Source organism: Peromyscus maniculatus, chromosome 11 (assembly GCF_049852395.1).
Source record: "Peromyscus maniculatus bairdii isolate BWxNUB_F1_BW_parent chromosome 11, HU_Pman_BW_mat_3.1, whole genome shotgun sequence".
NCBI classification, from domain to species: domain Eukaryota; kingdom Metazoa; phylum Chordata; class Mammalia; order Rodentia; family Cricetidae; genus Peromyscus; species Peromyscus maniculatus.
In genome coordinates this window covers 63421687-63434867 of record NC_134862.1, presented here as the reverse complement: position 1 = coordinate 63434867, position 13181 = coordinate 63421687, and the positions used below count along the sequence as shown (strand labels likewise).

Here is a 13181-nt window from a genome sequence, read left to right as displayed (position 1 = left end):
AAATATTTACTATTAAAATATTATCAAAAATTTCACTGTTAAAAAGCCTTCTAACCCCTGCTTCAGAAACAAAGACAGTGTTTCAGCCCTTGCTGTTGAGGAGAGGAAGACATTCTATGAATGAAAAGCTTTGCTGGCCCAGGTCAACTTAGCTTCTGAGTCTCCACTCACCATTCTATCCATTCTGGTCCCCCTCTGAATATACTCCAAGAAATGCCATCCTTCACAGGAGTGGACCATGTTGCTTCCACCTGACACTCCCTTCATAATGTGCGACTCTTCCCCAAATCTACCAACCTGTGAAGCTGCTAAACCTGGGTTAATTTTTCAAGGTGGATGGGTGAATTAGAGTTTCTTTCCCCTCTGTAACCATGAGCCAGGGCACAGAGTTATGTAAGCCCCTTCCTGTTACAGTGGTTAAGCAATAGACTTTCCTTGCTGAACTCAATGTCCAGCAAAGGCTTTTAGTAGACAACCGGCAGTGTCTTGGAGGACAATGATGCTAGGCCTGAATTTTATCTGTTCTCTCACTTTGGACAAGTCATCTATCGAGTGGTGGTAATGATACCTACCTAGCCTGGAGTGTGTTTGTGAGCATGTTATTATATCATGCACACTACTGTTAGGGTAACTGACAAAATGGTATGTGAATGCAACTTGGAAATAAGGAGACTCGCCATCTGTAAAGCATGGAGGACCTAGTCACCTGCCTGACTGAAGAGAAACTATCTGCTACCAAAGGAGGGCATTGCTCCTCTAGCCTCACTCAGGTATCCCTAGTACCTGGAACCTCGGCTTCCTTTGGTTTCATGCTGTCTGTGGATCCAAATGCCAAGTGCGTTAAAGATGCTCTGCGTCTTTCAGTTGCTGAGAAGAAACTTCCACAGGACAAACCATAAGACTTAGTCACATGAACTGAACAAAAAGACAAAGGGGAATGAATCCCTCCTGTCATTTTGAATGTCTAGAGAATTAATACTTGTTCTGGTTACAATTTAATTGGCTTCCTCGTTAGAATAAGTTTGTTGAGAAGAAACCAACAAAAGTACGTGAGTGAGGGTCTTCAGAAGAAAAACTGGCAACAGGTTGTAGAGGACATTAGCTATGGTTACTCATGAGCCCTCTACTTACTATTCTAAGAAGCAAAAATAAACTGACACATGACTATCTTCCATCCCTTTAAAGCATGAGAGATTGGGGTGTACTGATGAGCTACAATCTGGAAGAATTCAGGAGAAATCAGCACCAAGTTAGGAAAAGGTTAGAAAGGGTGAAGTTGTAAAAAACAACTTTGATATGGCTGCCCAAAAGGATGCTCAGATGGAGATAATGTGCTCATAGTTTCTATGTGAAACCCTGGCCTGGTCCAGGCTGTTACTTCAGACGCCACCATGGCTTCCTTGTTCTGGTCCCTGACAGAGAAGATGTTTTGACCACTGGGAATTAATCCTGTGTCAATTTTGCCGTTTCCATGAGAAGCCAGAAGGCTCAAGAAGGTTCTTGGAAGACAAGGTTATCAAAAAAAAAAAAAAAAAAAAAAAAAAAAAGGTCACAGTGTTCCTGGAATTCTGCAGGCTCAAACTGGATCTTGAATGGTGGGAATGGAGCTGCAGGGGAATGTTTCTAGGGCTTCCTCCCACATTACTTTGTGGACATGGATCCCAGCAGGCTCCTGCGGAATGGAGCAGAGTTTACCCAAGCTGAACTCAGGATAATCTGTTACACAGATCCAAAGGCTTTTCAAATTCTCTCATGGAAATGCTGTTTCTTGCTAATGAGCCTAGTGGGAAATTTGTCTCTCTCAGTCTACAGAAAGATGCTGATTGTTCCTGACAGGTGGTCCTGAGTAACTGACTATAATCAGTATGGGTGTGAAAGCCAAGAGTTCTGTAGTCCTCATGTCGGCAACCTGACATCTGCTCTGGACTGTGGTCAGAAACACACTGTCTTTTGGCTCTTAGAAGTCTAGCTGGAGCTACTCAGGCCAGATGTGAGCCACATAGGTAGTTCTGGGCACTGTAGGCATTAGGTAGTTCCTTTTGAATATTAGATGCATTCTGATGTCCCAAGAAAATGGGAACAGTAGTTTGGCGAGGTGGTGGTTCTCTGGGTCTTATTGTTCTAGTCTAATTCTGTCAAACACCAACCAACTGCTCATACCTCTTTTGGGCAGTCCCTGCAGGGAGAAGCCATCATTCCATCCCTAGCCTTTTCTGAGTATCTTATTAACCCACCTGTGCTTTCTTTACAGCGGCAGGATCCCGTATAAGGATATGTACAAATTAGTGCGGGTGATCTCGCCTCCTCTGGGCCTGGGAGAGAACTGCCCCTACAGGGTGGCTTGCAAGGTTTGCCTCCCAGTCCTCAGCCATGACCTGCAGTGGGATGCAGCATCTAACCCTCTCCGCCCTCTGCTCCACCACCACTGCGCCACATGAGGACACCTTCATGTTGCTTTCCTTTGAGTTTAAAGAGGCCCAAACCCTCCCAGAACCAGCAGCTGCTATGTAGGAAGGAAGGGCTCAGTTTATGGTGAAGGCAGAAGAGAGTTCAAGACAATACAAAGGCCACTATGCTTTTTTTTCCTACATACATACACTGGCGTGTGAGCGAGAATGCACACACACACACACACACACACACACACACACACACACAGGTTTACCATGGCCTGTACCTCTTACTGAAGGACCTCTTCCTTCTTCCAAATGCAGAAATTCTTTAAGTCAAGCAGAGTTCTGGTTTCCCTTCACTGGAGCTTCGTTTTCATTAAACCACACGAGTCAAAGTGTGAGTCCAGTCATCCTTACCCTTACCATCCCTCACAGATCCTGAGTGCTTTTTCCAGGGTTGGCAATAAAAGCTATAAGACAGAGAGGAAGAAGCAACAAAGAAATGGGGCAATGGGTGAAAGTAGTTTAAAAAGCATGAATTTGAGGGCCATTAGAGAATTACACAGCACAGAGTTTAAAATGACCTTCGCAGCCACTGAATGACCTTGAGCAGGTTATTTGCCATAGGTTTCTGCCAGACACACCTGGAAAGGGTCTGCCATTAATTGTCAAGTCACTACTTGTTGGCTAGGCCAACAAGTTCAGAGATACAAGTTTGAACTCTGCCATACCCTGGATACTCAGTATCCTAGCCACTCTACCAAGACCTCTAGCTAAGAACCCTGCTTCAGGTGCTATGAGAGGAAAGCCAAGCCCTGCCCAGGCAGCGGAAGAAGACACAGGCTCAGGAAGGATGTCTGCCTAGATGATGGATGGAGCTGATTTGGGATGGTGACGCTGATTCTGAACTCAGGAGGCTGAACAGCTGCCTCTGCTGAGACTCTTTAAACTCCGCCCCTAGTGAAACCCGCAGCCGCATGTGGGAGAGCTGGGGAGGGGAGCATGGCATGCAAGATGATGCTCTTCCTCCTCCTGGTTTTGTTCCTTCTGTCCCCAGCATGCCATCGACCCTGGTGCATGCTGGGGAACAAAGAGCACTCTTGTTCACGGAGCCAGGTGGAAGCAACGGAGCCGACTTTCTGACCAGCCACCCCAGCCCACCACTTTTAACGCAAGCCGCCGCCTCCCGCTGCACACACACCACAGAGGGGGGATACACGACGTTCTGCCTGTGGGTTCAGGGCAGGGGACAGGCCTGACTTCTGGGCCAGCATCCCAGCCCCAGTAGGGGCCAGAAATTCCCACCCACGGCTGGAGCACCGTCTATCCGGTTTATACCGCTCACGCACAGCCCTGGGAATTGAAGACATGTCTGTGTTGCTTTGGGGGTAGAGGCAGTGAACTAGAGAGCCAGCCAGCGCAGCAGAAACCGAGGAGGAGGAGAAAGTGAGCCCCACCCCCACCCCAGTCAGCACCTTCTGACAGTGTCAGAGGGACCAGAGGTTGTGACTAGCGTTTCCCGGGTCTGTGTGGGGCGTGATATAAATCTGCACCAGGATGGAGTCACTTGTATGATTTGCCTTGATTAACAGGTTTCCTGTTCTTTTCCTGTTTGTCCATTTTGTTTTGTTTTTCTTCTGTTTCCTGTATTAATTTGTTTTGGCTCTCTGGGAATGCTGTTCCTCTCTCCTACCTGTCTGCATCCTTCCCTCCAACCACTTTCTCCTTTCCCCGCCTCCCCTCCTGCCCTGCCCATCTCCTACCCCTACTTACCACCCCCATGAGCAGTGGCCGCATCCATTACACTGAGATGTATGAAATGCTGACTCTCATGTCACCACCGCTAGGCCTCGGCAAGAGATGTCCCTCCAAAGTGGCCTATAAGGTAGACAACCCCTTCCTTTGTTCTGGGCTAGAGACCAACAGGAAATGGGATCCAGTTGTGGGGAGGACAGAAGACGGGAGGAAGCTGGGCATGGGGAGGTGGTGATGGGAATCAAGGATTCAAGTCAGGAAGGTTCATGAAGATGGAGTCATACAGGATCCAAGAGCGATCCTAGCGCTGTTCACCCCGGACTGTTTACTGTGTTACTGTGTTGCTACACGTGTGTGGCTTCTTGTGAGTGGGCTACTAGAAAGGCCCTGCTGAGTGGTGTCTTTCCTTTCAAAGGAGGCAGAGTGGTGGCCAGGAAATAGTTGGATGGGCAAGAAGGAAACATATCAAAAGAGCCAGTAAAGCTTATGAGAAAGGGATGGTTTCACTCATAAATTAGGGAGATAATGGAACAATCCCCAAGGATTGTTCCACAAGACAGTTTTAGAAGGAACACTCCTAACAAATGTCTTTCCCCCTGTACAATGGCATAGCTTCCTTCTAGAGACAAACACAGAAGAGGAATATGTCTTCAGTTCATGACTAACAGGAATGCAGCTTCCTTACCCCATTGGCCAGCTACCAAGTGCCCTTGAGGAGGGCACTGATGGGCACAGGATGTGTTCAGTATTAACTTTGCCTTCTTAGCACGCCCAAGTGTTGAGTAGATTCCTTGTGGTCATAGGGCAGCAGCATCCACTGAGAGTCATTAGAATGCTCATAGATGAAGAAAACTTCTGGCCCCAAAGCTATCACTAATAGTTACTGGTAGCTCCCCTGTGGTGTCTAGACTGGCCAAGAACTCTGGAGCTTTTTCATTCACCTAAGCATACATCATAGTAATGTTGCCACTTCTACAGAAGTAGGAGGGATGAGACTCCGATACAAACAAGAAACCACCTTTACATTCTAACACACTGTGTCTGTGGAGTGGCTTTAGGCAAGATAATCCACCTGAGCGTTAGAGAGCATGATTTGTGAAAGACATGCTCTAATCACTACCAACCACTCCCCCCAGGGTGGTGATTCCACCACAGACCCTTCTGCGGCCCTCTCCAAATGGTATTTCTCCAGAGAACATCTCACTGGAACGGAATCCTTAGGAACACCCCCTCCACCCCAGTGTGTAGCTCCTTTTGTACACAGCACAGGGAATGGCACCTTTTTTTTTGATAACCTTAAGTACCACACAGTGGGGAATGAATTTGACTTTCGGGATGAGGCTTGATAGAGTGAATTGGGAGGAGAGTTTTACAGAATTCTCAAAGCAAGATACTCTCTGAGAAGTGGATTTGGCCATGTCAGTTGGATCCCTTCCTCTGGGTGAGGGAAGCAGGGCCTGCCCACTCTGCTCATGCCTGTGCCTTCCTCTCACTGTCTGCCCCGCTCTCCTCATCCTCCTCCGCCTCGAGCCTGTTTGCACTCTCGCCCTGCCCATCCTGCTCCTCCTCATCCCTCGGATAAGTTGGATTTCCTGCATGTTCAGTCATGGGCTGGCAAATTCCATCTTTTAAAGACTCAAAAAGGGGGCACCAGGATACACCTTTCAAGTGAGATGATAAGCAAGGCCAATTCTCTCCCTTATCTGTCCACTGAGTTTGGGGGTGTTCGTGGGACATGTAGAAATGCAGAGCAACCCTGGAGCAGGGAGCGGAGCCACCTCCCGGAGCTGACTTCCTTCCCTGGGCCACTTCTTCAAGTCATTTCCCATCCCTATGGGAGGGTATTCCTAGCACTACCCATGGGAACGGGCTCTACAGGATGATTAGGGAACCCCCTTTCCTTGGAATTTGGCATCATTCCCTGGATAAAATGGCAGCAAATGTGCTTTGAGTGTGAGGTAGGGAGGACCAGACTGGGGTGGGGGCGGGGAATCCTTGCCCTTCTTTTTTGTCTGTGCACTTGACCTCTGCACCTTCCTTCCTTCCCTTTCTTTTAAACCAAGGTGTCTTTCAATATATTTGCTTTTGCCTGCTCTTTCTCTTTTCTCTTTCACGCAGAGGTTGGTCCTGATGAACATGCCAGTGGCTGAGGACATGACAGTCCACTTCACCTCCACACTTATGGCTCTGATCCGGACAGCCCTGGACATTAAAATCGCCAAAGGTCAGATTAGTAGAGGAAGCAGGGAGGGGAGGAAAGGGGAGACTGCTATAACCCGTGAAGCTGCTACAGGATGGAGCCGGCTGAACTACAGTCTAGCCAGCCACGCACCCAATAATGCAGTGACCTGATTTTCCCTCTAACTCAGTAACTTTAAGACGTGTCCTTTCTCTGGTAAAATAAATGACTTGATATTCCATGTCTGGCATATGCTGGCATTCTAGAAATAATTCTGCAGTTTTCCCACATAGCATCTTTTCTCTGTAGTCTTGGAAAGCGTCTCTAGCAGGTGCCAACAGAGTGGACATAGTGGTACTTTGCCCAGTGTGATGCTAATTCAGTGGTCTGGGAGAGAAGCAGTCTGTGGCATCTACACAGACCTTTTGGGCTGCCTTCTCCTGCCTTTTTAAAAATCAGATCACTTAGACTGTATAGTTAGGGTCAATGGAAGGAATGATGTGTATTAATGAGGCAGGAGTCTCCTTCATGGCTCTCTTCATTGGCCCTCCTGATATATTGAGCACCTGGGAAGCTGTTAGAATCAGTGAGGAAGTTGATCTTGGTCTCAGCCTCAGATCACCAGGGAAGAATATGCCTCAGTCGCTTAAAATAGGATGTAGAGTGTTCTGCTTCCTCAGCAGAAATGTTGGTATTGCCGGATCCACTGTCACTCAGGGCCAAGACTTCCCCTCATCATGTGAGGTGCCACGCTGATTCAGCTCCTGCCCCCACCTACTCCTCAGTCTTCACTATTCTGTGTCAGTTCTGATTGGGCTATTAATAATTCATCTTATCCTAGGTGGTGCAGACAGACAGCAGCTAGACTCAGAGCTACAAAAAGAAACCCTGGCCATTTGGCCTCACCTGTCTCAGAAGATGCTGGATCTGCTTGTGCCCATGCCCAAAGGTGTGCTGGCTCCTCCTTCCAATGGTGCTTGTCACTGTGGCCCAGCATGCCAAGGCCACATCTTTTAGGGAAACCCAAATGATCAAGGAGATAAGAGAAGATCATTCCTTTACCATAGGAAAACTAACTAAGGCCTCACTTCTAAAGTACTTTTAATCACAAGTAATTGAAACTAACTTCTTAAGATGCATCACTGTGGTTGTGAATGGAATTTCCTGGGGACATAGATCTCTCCCTCCACTTAAGACTGTTCAGTAAGCCCTAGTACATTTGGGGAAATGCATTGCTGCTCAGACACAAGGATCTGGAATGATAGGAGGTGGTACTGACTACTGTAGTCCGTACCATCCAGTACTGTTAGCATCGCCACCACTGCATGGGTTCATTCACTTTGTGTCCTCAGAGCCTTAAATGTTAGATGAATGAGTGACTGAAAGTGCAGACCTGTTTCAGGGAGCAGGTAAGAAAGCTTATGCCCACCTGCATCCTCTTTGTTCACTCCAACACCCCACTTGTGTTTTTAGCCTCTGACCTGACAGTGGGCAAAATCTATGCAGCGATGATGATTATGGACTACTATAAACAGAGCAAGGTGAAGAAGCAGCGACAGCAGCTAGAAGAACAGGTGAGGATCAGTGATGGCATATTGGAAGGGTCATGAATAAACAGGTGTCTAGGGGGACAGGCTGCATGTATCTCTAGAAAGTACCCTAAAAGATGGTAAGGGGTTTGGGGGTCCAAGATATTTCTAGTGCTGTAGGATTAGAAACCCAATGAATTAAAAGATTAAGATAATCAAACAATAATCAGTCATACTTCTTTGTCCCTCATGGAAACCATGATTTTCTCATAGCAGTGCCCACAAAGTCATTGGAGTTCTTTATTTCCATACAGAAAAATGCACCCATGTTCCAGCGCATGGAGCCCTCATCACTGCCTCAGGAGATCATTGCTAATGCCAAAGCCCTGCCTTATCTCCAGCAGGACCCCGTTTCAGGACTGTGAGTAAAAGCAAAGGGTCCATAGGACTCCTGCTTGCATTTTATCACCATTGTAAAAAGCCCAGAAGTCATACACCGTGAGTCAGTCAGTTCCTTTCCTCGGGCTTTCTCAAAATGTCTCATCAGCAGGAGTAAGGGAAAAGTGAATCCAGCATGTATAGTGCTGCAGCCAAGTATCAGAGACAGTAGATGGAGGGAGAGGCCAGTAGCAGAAGGCGCTGACTCATGTTATAATATCTAGCACCTTCGCTATGGTTCTCTTGTGAAGAATTACCATCTCTCAATGCTTGGTTGTCCTCTCTTGATGGATCTAGTGTCATGGGCTCTGTGATCAATGAGCATAAAGGGGAAAGAGACTCAACAGTCACTGGATTCTTTGCTCCAGGCTGGTAGTTCCAGGGACACTATTTGCTTACCTCAGTTGATGCCACTGTACCCTGGAGATGTATATATTGATATCACCACTTTTTACAAATGGACAGGGACTATGACTGGGAGTAGAACCTTGATTTTTTTTAAAAATCAGTTATTTCTGACTCTAGAGGCTTTCTACATCTTATTCTTTCTAATGACCAAAAAGGACATTGCAAACAGAAAATAAAAATCAAAACCTTAATGGAAGACTCTCTAGCACTTCTAGGTTCTGTGTGCAGGCCAGCTCTTAAGACATCAATGATCTCTGGTAGCATCCATGCCTCATGATGCCATTGTTCTCCTGTCTTCACCAAGTCCGGGATGGGAGCCAAAGAACACAAGCACCTTACTCACTGGAAATGCATTGTGTGTGTGTGTGTGTATGGGGCGGGGGGAGTCAGGTCTAAGTAAGTCCTGTGTATAGAACCAGTAATCACTAAGAAGCCCAATGTCCCTAATGATCAGGAAAATGATATCCAGGATTCAGGGATGCGACCCCCATTGGAACACTATTTGGAATTGCTCAGACCATGAATATCTTTTGGACTGTGGTATGAGAGATTTGTTTTTGCAAAGCATTTTTCTGAGTTCATAGTCTAAGAAACTTGGAAGAGAAGAACATGCCCAAACAATTTGGTGTGATCAAAGGGCAGTCAGTATACAGATGCTCTGGCCCTCAGAAAACATGTAGATATTCATTTTATTGCTCTGGAGGAGAGAGGGAAGAAGGGAAGGCTAGAGAAATGGTATCTCCTCTATTTTTTCATGAGTCCTTGGTGGAAGATACCCCCTTTGCCCAGAATTTTCTACCTAACTGAACCCATATCATGGGCTCACTCTAGCTTTTCTCCCATGTATTTATAGATTCAGTTACTCCCTGATTTTACCAATATTTATCGAGAACACATTTGGCCTGAGCATTGGCTGAGGCACTGGAGATATTGGTGAGCAGGTCATAGTCCCTGGGGATACAAATCAGGAAAGGGGAAATGATAAGAGAGATAGTTAAAAATATAAGGGCGGGCAATTGTGATGTATGGAAGGGAAGCTCCTTACCTAGCTTGGTGTAGGGTGGTAGGGAGTGTCCTCAATGGAGAAACAGAGACCCAAAGGCAAGCTCTTCAAAAGGTGAGAATGTGGTAAGTTAAGACACTTATGATTATGGTGACTACTGCTGAGTTTGGAGAACTACACGGAGGCCAGACTTAGAAGGCATTCTAAGCCATGATAAAATTAAATTTTTGTCTTAAAATAATGGGGCTTTATGTCTCAGAGTGACATTATTAGATTTTGGCTTTTCAAAATCCATTTATGCATTTAGTTTAGACTTAAGAGTTCAGAGGGAAAGAGTTCTAGAGATGATGTCATTTAGTAGCTTGCTGCAGTAATATAAATTATCAATGGCAATGGCTTGGACAACCAGGCTAAAGATGGTGAGAAGTGGATAGGCAAAGTATTTAATAGGGGAAAAAGATTTAGGAATGGGTTTGTTATGTGGAGCAAAGGAGGTAGAGGAATGAACATGACCCACATGTTTCTAGTTTAAACCTTTGGGTAGATACTGCTACAGGCCTGCCCTTCAGAACCACGTGTTTTGAGAGCCAGGCATTAATTATAGAGATTGCTCTGAGGTTACAATGGTGACCATGGCAGACAGAGCCCCCACACCCCCACACACCAAGTGATCTTGCATACAGGAAAGCCAGGCTTTAAATGAGAAAGCTGGCAGGGAGAAAAGTTGTGGTTTTCGAGTACAATTGTGATAAATTCCAGAAAGAAAAATAGCAGCATGATATGAAGGCATGTAAGAGAGTTCTGATGGATTACTGGAGATCAAGAATAGTTCAAGGAAATGACTTTTAGTAAGGAAAGTCCAACGTATGTGGAAATAGTTTTGTGGGGAGCAGATGCACCCTGTACTCTGGGAATAACCTATGTTCAAGTTTTAAGCAGAAAGAAAGCCTGCTTATTACTACTTTCAACAAACTTAAAACAGCCTATACATGGAATTCTGGGAGCAAAGAAAAGCCAAAGGTTGCTAATGAGGTAGCAACAAGAGCCTAGGAAAGGCCATGTCCTGTATTTTGAACATTGTCTTAAAACAAGAACCTTCACAAAGTTTTTAAAGTAGGTTATCACTCAGTTCAAATTATTTAACACTCTGAAGCTTTTCTGTGATTCTAAGGGTCCTGCCAATATTTTTTTTCTGTTTTTCTAACAAAATAATTCAGACTAGTAGTTTATAAAGAATAGAATTATTTGGATGAAAATGCTGCGTCTTGGGAAGCCCAAAAGCATGGTGCTTGTATCAGATGAGGACCTTTTTGTCACACAGAATAGGCTTGCTAACTTAGGTGTTTGGGCCTTTTTGTGATAAAGACCGTAATGGGGCTCCACCTTCATGACCTCATCAAGTCCTAATTATCTCCCAAATGTTCTACTTTAAATAACATTAACATATAACTTTAGTAATGAAATTTCTAACACATGAACTTTTGGAGACCCATTGACATCATAGAAGGTCTTCTCCACCTGTTCAACAGTCAACTGTTCTCTGTGGAATTAACAGGGACCCATGTGCATATACATGCATTGTCTATCTTGTTCCCTTGGTTTTCAGGAGAAGGCACATGAATAAATGACTGACATTTAGACAGGTAATTTAAATACGAGATACTCTATGGGAGTTGTAAAACTCAGCTAACACTCTCACTGGCAGGGGATCCATCAGGTGATTCTCTGTTAGTCAAACCTTCTCTTTTAATGCTAATCTAGTAAGATTGTACCTACAGATTATTTTAAAGTAACTGGCAATTCTTGCTGATTCCTCTAATTTTCTATGGGATGCAGAGTCCTCAGCAGTAGACTGTTATGAGATGGGCTTCCCTAGAGCAGAACACAGACACTTCGAGAGATGGTGTATCATCTTACAGTTCTATAACTGCATAGCCTTGGCCTCTGCCCCTCTTCCCATAGTCACAAGGGCTCACTCTCACTGTTGGTTACAATGAGATCTCTTCACTGATGGCAGTGAATGGCAACAGAACCCAATTTTGCAGGAAACGTCAGCTGTTCTGACCAACACCATGGGTGTGATCATATAGGAATAGCTGAACCAAACTGGTTTGATAGCAATCTACCATGCAACTCTCCATACTTTTCACGTGGCAGGCTTTGTGTTTGTCCCTACCTCATCACCATTTAAACCTCCTCCCACACAGCAATCAACTCAAGGGTCTTTGCTTTTCAACCAACACCTCTGAAATCATCTTCCACTTCATGAACCAACAGATACAGTGAGCAGCACAGAGAAACCCTTTAGTAAATGTTCATGGAATTGAATTGGATGGAGTTGAGTTTAGCCATGGATGCTGGCACAGTAAAACCATTTTACTGAGAGTGGGGAATTTTTTTTAAAGACTATGACTGCTTAATATTTAAACAAGCTGTTCACTGTTTAAACTCTGGCATTTTTCTGCCCAATGGGGAAACTCAACAGAAACAGGTTTACAATCTAGCACTGGTCTTCCATATGGCTGAGTGTGACAAATGACATCATTTGTCACAGATATGCTGGTCGCCAGCAGAATGATGAATGATTCCAAATGCAGGTTGAAAACACCACTTTCTATGTTTTCTTATGCTTTCTTAAACATCTTCTGTTATAAGACCAGCCACCTGGAAGTCAATAGACTCATAGACCAGCCGAGAGTGCAGGGTGCTGCCCTTGTAAGGAGGAGGTCTTCTATGGGATGGAATTTGTTAGTGGAAATTATGGCATGACTGTTTCTGTTTCTCATCACCTCTGAATTTGACATTGCTTTTCAGGAGTGGTCGGAGTGGGTACACTTCAATGAGTCCACTCTCCCCTCAAGAAATATTCCAGTTGGCTTGTATGGACCCAGCTGATGATGGACAATTCCAGGAACAGCAATCTCTGGTGAATGAATGAGTCTATGGCCTCAGAAATATTTCCTGATCCCTCTCACTCATATTTTCAGCCTTTTCTTACCAAGTTTCTCACGTTCACTGAGAATGTTCCCTCTTAAGGTTTTATAGTCCCAGGGGGCTCTTCCTTCCCATGGGAACTTACGTTTTTTTAGGCCAAAGCCATTTTAATGTATCAAATTTCAGAGCAAGTATCATATATAAAATCTTGCCTATGATAACAAGCTTTATGACAGTCTCATAGAATAAGTGGTACCTATCCATATTGTAAAATATCCCACCAAGTGCTGCTTATGGGAATACAGGAATGCCCCTAGCATCCTTGAGTGAAGCTCACTTCCTTTAATACTTAGTGGCTGCATCTGCAACAATGACCAGCTGTCTGCCAGGTCATACAGAAGATGTTACCACTTTTGCTGTGTGTGGGTTCAGGCAGATTTTTTTCCCCTTTCGTTATAATTCTACAAGGCCACATACATTCCAAGTCATTTTCCTGAGCCCTAGATAAGCTTTTCATTAGTCTAGATTGTAAAATTTCTGAG

General features: G+C 45.1%; 1 protein-coding gene across 3 annotated transcripts in view; it reads left to right on the top strand.

Annotated features, from left to right (window-relative positions):
• The window catches only part of Cacna1e (calcium voltage-gated channel subunit alpha1 E), a 466977-nt gene that overhangs the window by 446178 nt on the left and 7618 nt on the right, over nt 1-13181 (top strand). For all 3 annotated transcript variants that reach the window (XM_076547646.1, XM_076547648.1, XM_076547647.1), the window contains 6 exons: nt 4182-4278; nt 6267-6372; nt 7169-7276; nt 7801-7901; nt 8171-8277; nt 12520-12631. In XM_076547646.1, coding sequence (XP_076403761.1) covers nt 4182-4278; nt 6267-6372; nt 7169-7276; nt 7801-7901; nt 8171-8277; nt 12520-12631 — 631 coding nt within the window. The remainder of the gene's footprint in view (nt 1-4181; nt 4279-6266; nt 6373-7168; nt 7277-7800; nt 7902-8170; nt 8278-12519; nt 12632-13181) is intronic.